At 48.6% G+C, this 17,566-nt stretch overlaps 1 protein-coding gene across 2 annotated transcripts in view; it reads right to left on the minus strand.

The window, feature by feature from the left end:
* Positions 1 to 17,566, minus strand: part of LOC119396750 (uncharacterized) — a 296,740-nt gene that overhangs the window by 92,090 nt on the left and 187,084 nt on the right. For both annotated transcript variants that reach the window (XM_037664059.2, XM_037664067.2), the window contains one exon: positions 14,065 to 14,166. In XM_037664059.2, coding sequence (XP_037519987.1) covers positions 14,065 to 14,166 — 102 coding nt within the window. The remainder of the gene's footprint in view (positions 1 to 14,064; positions 14,167 to 17,566) is intronic.

A 17,566-nucleotide genomic window follows, 5' to 3' on the forward strand; every position in this document is an offset into this window, starting at 1 on the left:
TGCAGTACCTACCCTTTGCAACCTGTCTCTCATGTATCTCAAGTGGCACCATGCACCACAGCCAATGAAGAAAGTGGTCAGCCAATATGTAACACAACGATACTTCGGGGTCCAGAGAGGCCGAAGCGGGACGAAACAGCGACACCACGGCAGTAAAAGCGGAGCGCGTAGTCACCTGACTCGGGTGATCTTATATAGATTAGGTTTCATTAACAGCGAAGCATGCGGAGACGGGGCCAATATTTTTCAACGATTATTCCATTATCTTCCTTTTTTTCAAGCAGCGATAACGTAGCTAAATGTTATCCTTGAAATTACGTTACTGCTGCGCAATTTTAAAAATACGTGTAGTCATGGCATATAAGCTTATTATAGGCATATAACACATCGGAGTTGCTAAGCTCGCACGAGATACCATGCGACAGCCGACGAGGCGTGACCGTTTTCGCAACTGTAAAGACTTCCGGGGAGGAAGACTGGAGTTTGCACTCCCAACCTTCATTATGAAGTCACACGAGTCGAAGACGCAACACGGAGAAGCGCAACCCTGAAAGCTACCACTATAGCATTTAACGTCCTCGCATAACGCTCCGCTTCGCCGACTAATGCGAACGGATGGCGGCAACTGCTGGCGAAGGAACACACTGGCGCAGCGCTTCCGTCCGTCCTCGGGACCAAGTCCATCACCAAGCATAGCAGAGCTCGCATGTTTCGCTTAATGTGGCCCGCAATCTAGCACGTTATGTTCCGGTTCCGCGCAGTCAAACCAGAGCGAGCACGATGGCTTTAAAAGCGATGGAGGGAGAGAGAGAGAGAAAGAGAGAGAGAAGAAAACGGGCGCAGATAAATGGCCGTCACAGAGGCGGCAGGCGCGCCATGTTCAGGGGCCCGTGACGCGCATGAAGACGTGACCGCACATGCAGGGCATGGAAACCACGTGAACGAACAACGGGCCACTGCATGAGAATGGCCGCGGGTGCCCGCCGCGCCCGGATTTCCACGACGGGGAAACAAGGAGAGCGCGCACAAAGAGGGGGGCCACGTAAGCGCAGAAATGACGAGCGGCGGGCGTGGAAAAAGAGGAAAACAAAGGGGAAACGCATCTAAAATGCGCCCGTGTAGCAGGGAGACATTCTCGGCGCAGACTCATGCACGCACGGCATCGCGGGCACGCGCGAAGCGCACCCGCCGCACTGGCGTGCAGACGAGACATTATTTTCTCGGCCAGAATATAAAGCACCGCGGATAGCGTAGAAACAACGGGCCGCAGGCGGCGTGACGTCATTGCGAGGAAGCAGCAGAGCGAGACGGGAGGAGGACATCGTGGAATCACTGCTCGCAGGATGCGCCTTTTCAAGGTCCGAGCGCCGCACATCCCCGTTGCCAGCAGGCAAGCTCATCGGGCTTCACAGATGATCACAATGAGCGCAGGCACGACAATTATATTTGCGCCAGTGTACACAACTGTGCCGCTCGTGCCTCCGGAACGGCGACGCCTTTGTTGCTGGCGACTAGGACGGCAGTGTGTCAGATTTGCAGCTGTCGAAGCCCGCTGCTGACGGAAGGGATGAAAGAGCGAGCACCGGTGCCATCTTGCTCAGCAATATACACGCACGACAGCCTAAACATAAGAAAAGTGCCTACGTAATTCCACATGGTGGTGCGCTTAAAATGAAAATGGGTTCAGCAATTTTACGAGCCAGAAACAACGACACGAGGTACGCCGTTGTGGGGGAGTCCGGATCAGTTTCGATCTTGAATTTTTTAGCGAACGCCTAAATCGAAGCACATGGGCGCTTTTGCATTTCGCCTCCAATCCGGCCACCACTGCAGGGAATCGAACCTGCGTCCTCGTGCTTAGCAGCATAACGCTAAGACCCCATGGCGGGTGGTGCGCTAAGCAGCAATATAACTATCAGGCTGGAATGAAATGGGAATTGACGAGGCAGCGAACAAAGCTTAAGCTTTTGTTTAACGCGAACAAAGCTTTTGTTTAACGCGAATCCCTTGCCTAGCACCACTGAGTAGACAGACACCGGGTTAAGCAGCTGTTAACGTTATTTTCATTATTCAAACAAGAACCACGCGACCTGCACACAAGGGTAAAGTTTTGCTGTAAACGCACGCGCCCGGTGGACGCTTGCGCCATCTGCCGGAGGCCGCTGAAAGCGTGCTCCGCGGCGTGTGCTACCGGACAGGCAGGCAGCCCCGTTGCCAACGTTTCCCGCTACAGCCACTGACCACTGACCGGAAGCTAGCGATATGCTGAGGTTCACTTGGTACTTGTCAAAGAGGAACGGCCATGCGGTGCATTGCAAAGCGAGAAGCGCATGATGATGATAAATATGAAGCGAGTGTCCCATTGGGAATGGAGTGATCACACAGCTGGGCCATCAGACTCGTCTTGGTTTGTCCTTTTGCCTTGCTTTTTTCCCCTCTTAATGAAGTATTGAATTTCTCAGTTCGTTTCAATGCGCCCACCAACCTCGTCCTCTCTTACTATATTTTCTGCACCGTTTTGTCAGATCTGTTTACATTCATTATAGACTGATTCATTAGACTGCTATATCGTGACTAAGGCCGCTCCGTCAAAACACACGGTGGTCTTCAAATTAAGAGCAATGCCTCAATAGTTTCTACCTCATTTTGACACGCTGAATCACCATCCCTCCAAATTTGTCTCTCACAATATACCACGTACTCAGATATCCCGATTCACACGAAGTTCAATGCCACATCGGGAAGTCGTTATTATCGAAAATCCGTATTCGATTCGACTTGCAGATTACATTATCCGAACAGTCCCGCTATGAAGGCTTTTTAGTTGCAGCACAAAATTCACTTTTCAGACTGATTTATGACTGAACCGCTGACTTGATGGAGGCGAGGAGGAGGAGGAAGGAAATGAAGGAAAGGCAGGGAGGTTAACCAGACGCGCGTCCGGTTTGCTACCCTACGCTGGGGGGAAGGGATGAAGGGATTAAAAGAAAGAAAAAACGCTACAGGCCCGTATAATGTGCGATTTCAGTGCCCGTTAAGAAACCCCATGTGGAAGAAATTATCCGGAACGCGCCACTACGGCATCTCTCATAGTATATGACTCGCTTTGGGACGTTAAACCCCACAAACATTAATCAACCAACCAACCAACCTGAACTACTGACCATTTAGCGCGTTGACGCTGTTCCAAGCTTGTTGTCGCTGTTGTTGGCATTTCACTGTCTCCAAATGGCTAAAGCCTGAATTGTTTTTATAAGATCCAGGTATACCAGCATTTACTACATATGAGCAAAAGGGCCGATATGCGCACTTCCACGGGAATAAAACACCCGAAGGCCGCATCTTGCTTTCTGCTTGTTAAGTGATTAACCCATACTCTCAACACGTTCATAAGCATATCCGCATCGCATTATAGCTTACCGCCTCCTGCACACGTACATTGGCTGGGCAACGTACTGATGCATACACGTAACAACAGTCCACGCGTAGCTACAACGATGCAAACTGATCAAGCCTATGTTCGTTTATACACTGTACGCAATAATACCGCCTACGTTTTGAGAAGCCAATTGTTAAAACGACAATAAGCGTTCTCTTCGAGAACACACGAACAGGTATAATTAATCTTACGCTTTAGCCGCCTCTGTTGTCGCTAAGAATCAGTGACAGCGCACGCAGTAGTTGTCAACGCAATGTGACTGCGTATATTTAACACACGACCGCGCGGCGCTGTTTCTAAGCACACGCATACGCCTGCACTTCGCAACACGACTTAGAAATCAATCATTTGCAAATCCTTACTTTCGCGATATTGCCAGCACAAGTAACGTTCCGGTAATTTAGATTCCTGCACAGAAAAGCAAGCCAGTCACCGCGGTGAGGCGTATCAGCTGGCTACCTTACACTGCGTATATTACGCAAAATGACAGGCAATAAGCAGTATATCAGAGTGTCAATAATGTTTTTACATTTCTGTGATCCTCCCGCAGGATTATTTCACGTCGTTGACGCCGGAAATGTACCGAGACACGGTACACGACTAGGCTTACACAGGATTCTCTCGGTGGATTTCATGCGCGGTGGTCGCGTCGTCCGCGATGCCGAGTTATCTCGGCCTCTCGCCGATCGTCGTGCCGCTGCGAACGGTTGCTTCGTCCGCTACGCCCAGCACCTCTCTCGGATTGAGTTTCGACTCTCTGTGATGTCCGTGCCTCTGGCCGATCGTCGTGCCGTGACGGCCGGTTCCCACGTCAGCCAAGCCGAGCACCTCTCACCGATTAAGGCTCGCCTTTCCGTGATGTCCTCGTGCTCCTGCTCATCGTGCCCCGTCCATGAACTTCACTGACAGGATCCCCCCACTCCTACTCTTTCCTTCACTCTTTTAATCCCTCCTTATCCCATCCCCCTGAGAGCTACTGCTGAGGTGTCATCCCCTGAGATAGACAATTGCGGGGCTTTCAATTTTCTTCACTTCCTGTTTTTTTATTACTTCAAGAATCACTCCCCCCCCCCCCCCCCGCTTACACACGGGTCGGCCTTTGCGGGCAAAGGCCAGCGGCTTCACTGCGTGATTCTAGACAAACAACCAAGAGTGTTTGGTAAGCGCACTGAGAGATCCGTCTTCAACAAAGCACCGCAATTTATTATTAGAATTCTGCAAAATATGTTACTGATGTCTATCAGGGCATCGACGCGGAGTCCCGGGTGTATTTCCTCTATATGGATGGATGGATGCTATGAGCGTCCCCTTTGTAACGGGGCGGTGACATGTCTGCCACCAGGCTCGAAAAAAAAAAAAAAAGCTTCCTTGTTTCATGTTGGCCTAATACCTTATCTACATTGATTAAATCTATGTTATTATACCAAAAAATACAAATTCACGGTCTATCTCTCTGCCTCTTAAGGCAGAATGACCTTATTATTCCCCCATTATTTATTTTTGTTCTTTATCTCTACTTTTCTGCCACCAATACTCTAACCGTCTCTTACTTATTTCTATCGCGGACATGTTCAGCTTTCCATTGTTGTCCCTAAAACCCAAGGCTTCATGTAGACTCGTGCCCACACGTATACCTGGGTGAATATCGCCACATTCAATCAGTACATGTTCCATCGTTTCCTTAGTTCCCCCGCAGCATGTACATTGTTCTTCTTCGTTACTGAATCTCGCTTTATAACTACGCGTTCTAAGGCAGCCCGACCTTGCTTCAAACAGTAAAGCGCTTCCCCTTGAATTATCACAAAACCTTTCCCTCCTTATTTCGTTTTTTCCTTTTCGGTAGTTACTCAGAGCCGGCTTCTTTTCCATCGCTGTCATCCAATAAGTCCTCTCCGCCTCTCTGACCTTCCGCTTAATGCTCCTTGTTGCCATATCGACCACACTGCTAGCCGTATATTTACTGGTGAGCCTCCTAGTTCTTTTTCTCCACTGCGTGTCAACACTTTTTCTATACAAATACCTGAAAACCTTCTCTGCCCATCTACTCTTCTTCATTTTCCTCAGCCTCTCTTCGAATCTCATTTTGCTCTGAGCTTCCCGCACTTCAAAGCCTGTCCATCCCATATCACCCTTTACAGCCTCATTTGTCGTCTTCCCGTGAGCGCCCAACGCGAGGCGGCCCACCGTCCTTTGATTTACATCCATTCCTGATTGTACCTCTGACTTCATGCACACCACTGAGTTCCCAAATGTAAGCCCCGGGACCATCACACCCTTCCACAGCCCTCGAAGCACCTCGTACCTATTGTACCCCCATAAAGCTCTGTGCTTCATAATTGCAGCATTCCTCTTTCCCTTTGCTACCGATGCTTTCTCTTGTACCTCCATATATCTAGCCCCCTCATTTACCCATACTCCGAGGTACTTGTACTCGCTTACCCTCGGTATTTTTTGGCCCTTTATAAAGACCGCATGGTCTTCGTGATCATTGAGTACCATCAATCCACATTTTGTTGCACTAAATTCTAGTCCTATAGAGCCTCACATTCCCTTCCGCATATATCTGCCAGTCGCTGTATACCATCTTGACTGTCCGCAAATAAGACAATATCATCAGCATAAAATAGACCTGGAAGCTTCTGCTCAACCATCGTGCCGACCTGTTTGCGTGACAAATTAAATCCAATGTTGCTACCTTCTAGCGCTTTTTCCATCCTCACCATGTACAGTATGAATAACAGCGGGGACAAAGGACATCCCTGTCTCAGCCCCTTGCTAATGTCAACGCTGTCCTTGCTACTTATTCCTTCCCATTCTATACAAACTGTATTTTCTCGGTATATTTCCCTCAAAAGCTGTAAACAGTCGTCACCTATGCCCACTTCCTTCAATATATCCCACAAAATTTCCTGATTAACGTTGTCATACGCCCCGGTAATATCTAGATAAGCTACGTATAAGGGCCTGTTTTCTATTTTCGATATTTCTATACACTGAGTAAGAACAAACAGATTATCGTCTAACCGCCTGTCGATTCGAAATCCATTCTGAAGTTCTCCCAAAATATAATTTTGTTCCACCCACGCTTCTATTTTTAATTTCACTGCCTGCATCGCCAACCTGTATAGCACCGATGTAATGGTTAGCGGTCTATACGATCGAATGTTATCCTTTTCTCCCCTGCCTTTATATATTAAGTTCATTCTACTTTTTCGCCAACTGTCTGGTATTTCCCTCTCCTGTAAGCACTTTTCTACGGCTTTCAGCAGTGCTTCTTTAGTGTTATGTCCGAGTTCGTTAATGAGGCTGACGGGAACCCCATCTAAGCCCGGTGTAGTGCGCTTAGGAATTTTTCCTTCGGCTTTCTTCCAATTGAAATTCTCTAGTACTACATCTTCGTCGGTTGCACTCCTTTGCGTACTTTTACTCACCGGGGGAATCCCCTGGGCGACCTTTTTAAACGAATCGGCTGTTATCTTTCGGATGTAACCTAGCGCTTCATACCCTTCCAATTGATTTCCTCCTTCATCTACCATATGTTTCCTCCTTCATCTACCATTTGCTCGATTGCAGCGCCCCCTCTAGGTCGTAGAGATCGTCGACAGCAGTATTGCTTTCCATTCCAATTGGCTGCGACGATGCCTCGTCGAATGACAATATAGATACGGCCTAATTGAGTAACGTCCTGACTAGGCACATTCTGCCAGCCACGGCGTAAAAAGAAGCTTACGCGGGGTGTGTTTGACCAAGGCTCCTCGTCCGACGAGTGTTTGCATTTTCCGAACGCGGAGAAGGAGCCCGGCGAGCTCGTGTCCCGCTGCGATAACAGCTGCCTCTCGCAAATCGGGCCAGCCGCACGCGTTCGTTGGCGCAATGGGTGCTCGGCACGCGCCGCGGAAAGACGCTCCCTTTCCTCCAGGAGGCATGAGCGCTGTCGCCGCCTTCACCGCCGCTTCAATTATGCGACGGCTCGGCACGCAAACCTTATAATCGCTGCGGCCTCGCTCGGCGCAGCGAGACCATCGTTATTACTTAGCCCCGGCGAAGCGGCAGACGCACAAAGGATACCCGCAGAGGGGAGGAAGCTGCAGCCTCAGGAGGGCCGTCGTATACATAAATTAATGACTGTCTTTGTCTCCCGAACAAAGCAAAGAAGGCACAAATCTCGAGCGCGTTTCACCCGCGCCACTGTACGCTTCCACGGAAGGGTTCAAGGTAGCTGCGTCGCCGACAAGATTCGCGCGCGCGCCACGAAAAAAAAAGAAAAAAAGCGCGCGGTTGGAGGGATTCCTCTCGCTTAGCTGCAAGGGCTGCTGCGGGAGCACTCGAGGCTGATTGCGTAGTGCAGAGATGGGTGGCTGCGTTGCAGAAACACCTCGCGCGGTAGAAAAACAAAGCGACCGAGCCGATAAGCTATCGTGGACCAGATTCGATCGTCGCCACCTGCAGGAAGGCAAAAGAAAAGATCGAAATTTTCGCGAGGCCTTCGCTTTGTGATTCGTGAGCGACCAATAAGAAAAGAGAAAGCAGTGCACTCGGCGCGCGTGCGGTGCCGCGCAGCCGGTCAATCGCGATTGTTTCGCAGTAAAAGTGCGTGTGCGTGTCCTGCGGGAAAGGCTGCCGGCTTCACCCCGAAGCTAATGATGCGTGCACCCTGCCGATGAGCCATGGCGCTGCATGCAGCGCCCGCCGGCGATTAACATTCCTCGGCGTGCACGCTCGGCTTAGCGGCGCCGCGTTCATCCTGAAATGACGCGTAACGATAACAGCGAGCCGCTGCCGTGAGAAAGAACAAAGCACTTGTTTGTAAGGGCCTAGATACACGCGCGTGCCGAAGTCGCGAAACTGGCCCGCAACGAACAAGAAAGACCTTCGAGTCGCACGTATGTCGAAATGACTAAACACTAATTACTGGTACATAGTTGAGATAACCACATTGTATTTCATATTCGAAGACTGTCCAGCATCAATGTTCGTATGCTCTAGATATATACATTATACTATAAGGAAACAATATGCTTGTATACATTACCTCTCGAGGCAAGGCACATGTACATTACGGTCAGCATAACTTCTCAGCCGATAAACGAGAAGTTTTACACCGCAGCTATAAGTCTGGACAGTCAGCGCTTCCGACTACATTTTCCATTACCAACTTTGCATAATAATATCTGGGGTTTTACATGCCACAGCCATGATATCATTATGATCGAGCTAAGCCGTAGTGGAGGGCTCTGGAAACTTCGAGACCATCTGGTCTTCTTCAACGTGCTCTGACATTGCGCAATTTACACACGGGCCTCTAGCATTTCGCCGCCATCGAAATGGGACCGCCGCGACGGTCGGGATCGAACCCGCGACTATCGGGTCAGCAGCCGAGCACCACAAAAACTGTACCACTGAGGCAGACCGCTCACTTTTTATAGCGTAACAAAACTACGGGGGGAAAAAGAAACAAAAAGATATGGAACTGAAGGCAGGACTTCGTGCAGCACTTGAACGTTAAGCGGAAAATTCTAATTTACCTGAAAATAGCATAAAGATATAGGAAAGAAGAAACCCGCGAGGGTTTAATATTTGCAGTTAAGTAAGCAAGTATGTTAAAACTGCGTTCTTTTTTTTCAGTATACCCTTTTCACTAGCTAAATAGGCTAGCATTACTACATTATAAGTTTGATAGCGCTGGGCTTGCGTATCTTCGGGCACTGGAGGTAACCGTAGTAAGGATGCCGTGTTTGCAGCCATACCTAAAGACATCACAAAGCTTTATTCTGTAAATTGTAATTCTTCTTTCTTGATTGGTCATTAGTTATTCGTCGACAGTTGCGTTGAACACCTGACTACATACACAACGACGTATTAAAGTACATTCTATATAAAAGCTCCATTTGGCTTTTCTTTTTCTTTCTGTTCCTTTTTACTACCGGATGTCCTACTGCACCGTATTCAGTAATTGCATGTCATTACGCGATTACTTCCTTCGTCCGCTGCTAATATTACATCTGCTTTTTTTTCCCCTCCCTACAATCTCCGGTCCCTTAGCGGTTACGCACGACATTAAAGCTATACCCGTCCTTTCCAGCCAATGCACTATGCACCATAAAAGTAAGTACGCGCGTCATCGTCATTCGTTCACTCGGCCATCCCCCCGATTGTCGACAATCTGACAACGCTGTTCGCGCTTTTCCGGGTTCACCGGACAGCGAGGGCTCGCAGTGTGCATATCGTCTCAACCTCCATCTTCGTACCGAGACGCCCACCGGCCGCTGACGTCGTTTGCAAGTATATCAGCTCGCGGAGGATGGCCGCACATGCTGCGATCGGACGAGCTCGCAGCACGTGCCCCGACCGAAATCGATGGGTTCCGACAACGACCCGAGGTACATAACCTACGATTCTCGCCGCTCATTACAGACCAGGCCGGGGTCGCGGGTCGCAATGATATCGAAACCACCATCGCGAGAGCCGCGCAGGTACCAACGGCGGGGTTTCCGGCACGCATACCACGCGCGGCGGCGGGTCCGCCGAAACAAATCCCTGCCTCCCCTCGCCTATATTCTTCCGCCGGACTCAATTACTCTCCTAATCGAAGCGGACGCCGCGGCTTTCCGCCGTGTTACGCCTGGCGTAAGCACATGCACCACGTGGGGGCTCTCGGGACCCCGGTGACACCAGAGGTTGCTGTTGCTGTTGCTGCGCGCTCCCCGCGCAGCTGCGCAAAGGTATAGCGGCCGCTTGCACGCGCAACAATATAACCGTCCGGATGCACCGCTGCTGCTGCGGTGGCCCGCGGCGGATGCAAAACTTCAATTGTTCTCCAACTTGGCTCAATGTGGGACAAAAGACTCTGCTTGTACCGTACGCACAAACGCACAGAAACAATCGGACGCCGCATGCGCCATCACCGTAGGGGTGCGGGTAGCTGAACGGGGGAAGCTTCGGCGTTTAGGCCTCGGCGGGTGCGCCGCGGCTGTAATTACGAAATGACCCGCGGTCGGTTACCTCAATCACTTTCACACCATTGTCCTCCGCGGGTTACCCAGCGCGAAAACGCTAGTATGGCTCCCCCCTTCCTTGCACTGACCCCTCGCATGCCGTGCCGTCGACGTACACAGACAGACGTCGTTTCTGCTCGGGGGACAATCATGACGACTGCCGTGGGGGCTGCTACCAGCATGTAATGAAAACGTTTGTCCCGGTCTCCCCGGCATAAACGCAACGCGTCCCGCGTCTCACTGCGTTGTTCGCGGGAAAGCGGCGCCGTAATGCGACAAATGAAAAACAATTAGGTAACTGTGATTACGCGCATATATTACATTTCAACAATCGCGGGTTACCCAACAGACTCGGTAACTCGCGCAGCTCGAGCGACTAGCACCACAACACGCTCACGCGGCCTTCGCAGAAACGATTCTATTGACAACATGCAAGCACAAAATAGCCATTAGATTCACCCATTTATGCGTAGCATTTTCGAAATCCGATGAAAAAAAAGAACAAACGAACACTTTCAGCCAATGCTCTTCATCTTTCAAAGCAACAAGCGTAACGCCCTTGCACAGGAAAATCGTATAGAGAATGTGGAAAGACACCTAAATATTTATTAATAGCCGCCACCACGATCGGTTTCGCGCGGTTAATAGAGCACAGAATCAGTTTGACATTTTGTGCGCACTTTCTGAACGTTCTTTCTGCACGTTTACGCCGTTAGCGTCGCAGTCGTTTGCTGTCAGCTCGGCTTGGTTATTCTAATGTAATTCGCACAGTGTTCTAGACCGCACGATAGCGTTAGCGTTGCGTCGTTATCGTCGCTGAAGGCTACATATACCACTTATGGCACATAGGCACATCTCTATTGCGTGTGATTGGCAGCGAATCAATTGACAAATATTGCCATATATCGGTTCTGAAGCTGAATGTTCGAGCACGTACGAAATAGCGCAATAATCAGCATCCCAATTTATTTGTACTATATGATAGGCAGCACCTAGTTGTCAATTTGGGCACCATGCATGCCTAGTGAGCCTAGCTGACTCTCCTTCGATATCAACCTCACCAGGAGCATAAAAAGCGCGAAGTGGGAGGAAGAAATCTACCTACTTCACGGAAACGTATATAGTCGACATCACTCACTATACAGGTTTGCACAGGTAGTTGGCATTATATTTGGGATATTTCACAAAATGGGTACACGAGAATTCCAACTCTGAATGCCGGCGTGTGAAGCCGATGACACTACGCCGTTAAACAGCCATTAGAGACCAGTCATCCCGGAAACCGTTCAGAAAAGTTCAGGCATATACCAAGGGACGTATCGTCTCATTGCGACGCGATTAGCAACAGCTTTCTTAGAGGAAATGGCTTCGGTTGCGAGACTTCATGAGCAAGCGGGCAAACATAAAGGTTAACAACTGCGAGAGGGCCAGTTCAATTTTTAGCAGTACGTTCACGCTCGTGGCCGACAGCCCTTCCGCGTAAACGTAAGGCCGAATTCAAGGTAACGTTTATCGATTTCCTTTAAGCGGAAAAGCCTTACTGCGGAAACTGGCTTTCCCGTAATTACGTATCCGCGCAAACGTGCACCAGACGCCAAAACCTTGGTCCTGACCGCTGTTCATAAGGAGACGACAGGCCGAGGCTGTGCGCAAGAAAACGGGCGAAGAAATGTACACGAATATGCTGTCCTCCTGTTTTCTTTTTTTCTTTCTTTCTTTCTTTTCTGCGCGTGCGCCGTTGTGGGCGGGGGCGGGAGAGGGGGGGGGGGGGGGCGAACGTTGGTATTCCTGCATGCAGCTCCGTCTAAAAATAGCAGCATGGTTTTTTAGTTCTGTGCCGATGCTAGCGGGACTATCGATTTCCTACGACTAATAAGGACTGCATTCGATCCCCTAATCCATCCGATAAAAAAAGAACACGGACAAGAAAAATACCAAGACACATTTTACTGCGTTTACGAGGAGAAAAAGGCGGGTTACTGATTTGTTCGGTCGTCAAGGTAAATAGTACGATATAGTGTGCAAGCAGCAACGACCAGTTCTCTGAAATAAAGCGAGAGGTCGGTGAGCAGTGGGCGTGCGACATGCCAGAGTCCTCATCATGTCCGTCGCCCGGACCAAAAAAAAAGAAAGCGCACTTGAGCGCAAAGGCACCCACACATGTCATGATAATCAATTCACAAGATGTAAAAAGGTAGTAACTGCCAAGGTGACTCGCACTGACTGTTACTAACTTTTTACAAGCTATACACTAACACAAAAGATGCGCATGACGGTCAAGTTGCTATTTCGTCTTACTCGTGGTCTAGTATTATGTGTTTTAAGGTGGTGATGTGAGTGCAAAACTTGTTTCTTTCATTACGCTGGACTCAACAGTTACGTCCTACCTCGTATCGCATGCATGAGAGGAGAGCACGGTACAGAAATTTGTGTCCCGTAACTGTTATTATTCATCTAGGTACGTACAAAGGTGTTCGTCGGCACAACCATTGCCCCCAAAAGGAAAGAAATCGAGAATCTCGGGATCGGGATCACTTTTAAAGGCGCGTCGTGCAGTTAGTTATCCGGTTATTGTACTGCGCGTACGTTGTTCAACTCCATCGTTCGTTCGGAAATTTCTGCACAGAGCAATTACCAGGAGTCATTGTCCCATACTGTTCATTACAAGCGTTACCATTATCCAACGTTTATTGATGGTGTATTGAATATTACGAAAGTAAAATGGATTTATTTATTTATTTATTTATTTATTTATTTATTTATTTATTTTACCCTGTTCATCTTTTACATTAGAATCGAGCAATACTGATCGTGGAAGTGGCGTGTTCTAATGGAAATATGCCTCATGTATACTGTCGGTTATGATACTGCAGTTGCATTAGTAACGGTTTTCTGTTTTGCCGTCTTTAACTGCGCCCTGTCACTTGGCTACCGTTTTGCTAGTTAGTCGAGTTAGTGACGTCATCGTCATTAAGTGCGTACAGTTTATGTGAAGAATGTATGCGGCGTTATAAGTATAATGTAAGTTACAATGGGTTACTAACCTATATTTGGTAAAAAGGACGACGTTTTCTGTAAAGTTCCCGCCTGAAATCCCGTTCGTACACTCCACTGATGAATGTATATGTGCGTGAGTGTGAGTGTGTATGTCACGTATTTTGGTTTGCTTCAACAACACAAGTTACAAAAACAGATTTTGTTGATGAATGCCCGTATGCTGTTTTACCCTAAGGTACAGGAATTGGTGTATTTAAGGCTTCCTTTTTTGTCACGTACAGTTACAGAGCGGAGCAAGCTGGATTCAAGTGTATTTGTGCATTGTAGATCAGCTGAAGCTTTTCGGCGAGATTTGGAACTGTTTTGCTTATGGTATTGTAACATCTTTTTTCCGCCCTTGTTAACAGTCTGTGAGGCTTTACAGTATTGTAAGTAAATAAATAAAAATGCGGCGTAGGCTGCGAAGACCTTCAACGCGAAAAAGAAAATAATAATAAGGTCACCCAGCGTTACTTTATAACGCCTACCTGAGCAAGCGAGATCTGTACTCGAAGAATTCGAGGACTCATAGTGCGCAACATAAGCAGGTATAGCTGAGCGCACGAGTGCTCACGGTGCATTACGCGCACTTACCAAAGTCAGCGGCTTTGCCGGCGCCGCCGCCGCTGACGCCGCCGCATCCGGCCTAAGCGACGGGACCACGGTGTCAGCGCTGCTGGTTCCATAGCCGGCATCCTGCGCAGAAAGGAGACACGTGAAGAGCTTGGTATAGTTTTCGTGAAGGCTGCTGCATGTTGGCACTCGACACAGCACAGACACCGCACCAAATAAGCGAACAGCGGAAGTCCCCTCTCGAGGCAAACACACATGTGTGCCCCTCCACCCCCCACCCCCACCCCCAACTATGCCCCACGGCGCATTGATATATTACCGAAGGATTCGGGGCGTTCTTGAGAACGCTCCCCTTCCGTGTGGCTCCATATATTTCCTCCTTTCTATCTCGCCTTCTTTCGCCCTCTCCGTGAAGCGCGAAGAGATGCTGAAAGAGACCGTGCTACTTCGGATCGTAACCATTACGCTAAAACATCAGAGCTGTAAAGCACACGCGTTCTAATTATTTCGGAAGAACAAGTCGTTTCCGCCAGAAGAGGTAGACGAAAGCCAACAGCAGTCATACCGATATGGTGATATTTTGTGAGTAAAATCAAACAAACCAGGCAATTCATTACTGAGGCATAAGGAACAGAGACTAGCTACATTTGGTCAGACAAAAAAAAAAGTATTAAGCAGCGATTGAACAAACAATGATTAAGACAACTATAGGTTGCGAGATTTAAAAAAAAAATCACAGCATATCCACGGAGTGAATGATGATGAGTGGGCGAAGCTGCGGAGGTTCATCGGTAAACCGTGAATCTTCCGTGAATTCTGCCCAGTACATCATCACCGACGTGAGATCGGGCGCGTTTATACTAAAGGTTCGATGAGTTATGACGACTTGCAGCTCACTTTAATTTTACATGTACGCTGTGAATTTTCATTGTTTAGAAAACCATTGCTTTAGGAAACATCTGGCGTCTTTCGTTAAGCAGCTGGCGTCTTTTCGTTTTGCTTTAGAAACATCTGGCGTTCTTTCGTTTTGCTTTTACAAAACATCTGGCGTCTTTCGTTGGTTTATTTCATCAATCAACGGCGTTTTGAACAAAATTTTTATTGTTTAATGACGCACAGGAGAAATCTCACCAGGCACTACCTTGGAGGTAAACAATGGCTGCTAATGGGAATGAGAGACAGAAGAAGTCGGCTTTTAGCTAACACTTACACTTCTACTTCTACTAACGTTTCCTACTGGAACATGCCAATGGCTGCTAATGGGGAATGAGAGACAGAAGAATTCGGCTTTTAGTTAACGCGCACGCTGCGAATTTTTTATTGTTCAACAACGCACAGCAAAAATCTCCCACCGGCACCACCTTGGAGGTCAAAGCGTAAGAACGGTTACGCACTACGACTACTACTACGACTACGAGGGACGAACGGGTGCCGCCTTAAGGAGCTTCGCCCCTAAAAAAAAACTAGGAGCCCTTTCTCTATCGGAAAAATGGGGGCAAACGAAGCTTGGAGTGTGCGTGCCTGGCCATCTTCCTTTCTTTCTTTATTCCTTTCTTTCGCATTGCGCAGCGCTCTCCCCTAACCTTTTCCGTCCTCCTTGCCGGGAATTGAACCTTCAGCCGCGTGCTCAGCAGCGCAACACTTCAGTTACTACAGGTAACGACGACGGTCATGCGCGAAACAACGAAATGCAACAGTGAAAGGCGACAATGAATGGTGGCAACGCGAAATGACAAGCGACCTCGATAAAAGATCACACTTGCACATCACGAACGGCTGATCGCCGACAAGCCCACGATCGAGAGAGCATCAATTAGTGGGAAAACGACGCATCATACAAACACGCATGTTACCGGCGCACTACTCGAGGGCCGAATTTATACACACCCGCAAGTCCGCACACTGGCCGGCGCCAGTGATGTTCCGTGCAGGGAATTTTCCTTTTTGCGGGGAAGTTTCAGCCGTCATTTTGGACGAAAGTGAAAAAGGGAATCTTTGCGATATTGCAGGGAATTGGAGATACTGTGAAATTCCCACATGATGACCAAAACGCAGTGGTCACAGTGTGCTTCTGGTTTCTGCAAATGGTTCTGGCGCGTGCAGCACGCAAAAGCATAGCCCTTGAGATTTCTTTCTGATAATTATATCGAGGGACTTCCAGTTCACTCTGGGCGTTAGACTTGAAGCCACACGTACGTATGAACAATTTGTACTTACAGCACATGAGCTACGTACGAAGGCAGTGCCTTTGTGTTGTGCAGTAGCGCAGGCGCTATTCAAGATTTTAATGGTCGTAAACACGTGATACACATGTATTATATTGCTGCGAATGTACACTAATGTACGCATGTGTGTGCTCTCGCATTACTACCACTGTGCAGAGAAATATGCTGGGATTTTGTTTGAAGTATACAGGGAAAAATGCCCGAAATAAAGAATTTTCATGCCCTGAAATGGGAATTCTTCGGCGCAGTACGGAACATCGCTGGCCAGCGCCGGGTTTTTCGCGAACCAAGGGGCCACTGAAATATGCAACTCATAGAAGCTTCGCTTAAGCAGACCAGCAACAAACACGGACAGAAACGAAAGCAAGCGGGCTTTCTGCCCGTCTTCTGTAGCAAGCACGACAACAAAACGTAACGCTTCAACCGGATCAACGTAAGGTGCAACAACCTCCTCCGGTGCGCTTGCGCGACTTTCGGTCAGTTGCTGGAACTGCGTTGATGCACGCGACCAAAAGACCTCACGAAATTCCACAAGATGGCTTCGTTTATTTCTTTTCTTGATTAACCCTCGAATATGTTTCGCATTTCGGGACAGCTGACCTTAAAAATATGTACACGTCTCGTTACGGTCGTACACCCTGCCATTTTTCAGCGTTTAAGACAACAACAAGGTAACCTAGCTATTAGTTTAACAGGAGGTTTTCTTTCAAATTCTGGCGAGGTACTTATAAGAACAGCGAAGCTGTTCTTAGCCGAGGCGTTCATGTCCAAGGTCGGCGTAGAAGTGATCACGTGGTCTTGCAGTGTGGCGAGAGTCAAGCTCGCTAGGAAGAGAAGGGCTGCGCCGCACTGCGAGAGGCGAGGGCGAGGGTGGAGGATGTTGAGGGGTGAATTTTCGAGAAACGCGCCAGGATGGGATGACGGTGAGGCGCAGTGGAGTGTAAAATAGCGTGTCAGTGTCAGTGTTCAGGAATTTGCGCGTTAAGTATGGAGAACATTTCTCGTTCTCCCGATGAAGAAGCCACCCGACGTGAGCGCCAGCGATAGCTGATGCGAGAACGGGCATGCCGTCGCCTAGCCAACCGCGATGTTCTCGCAAGGGAGGCCGAAGCTAAGCGCTAGCGAAGGGAAGACTTGAAAAGCATAGAAGTACGATATAACCTGGTGAATTATGGGCATAAGCTTAGCTGTTTCGACAGTGTTCGCGAAGTGAAGCTGACTGGATTTTTAAAATCGTATTCTCATATTCTCGTCTTTTCTGCAACATAAGCAAAGTTTAAGTCGTAAAGTAGGTGAGT

Source organism: Rhipicephalus sanguineus, chromosome 1, assembly GCF_013339695.2.
Source record: "Rhipicephalus sanguineus isolate Rsan-2018 chromosome 1, BIME_Rsan_1.4, whole genome shotgun sequence".
Taxonomy (NCBI): domain Eukaryota; kingdom Metazoa; phylum Arthropoda; class Arachnida; order Ixodida; family Ixodidae; genus Rhipicephalus; species Rhipicephalus sanguineus.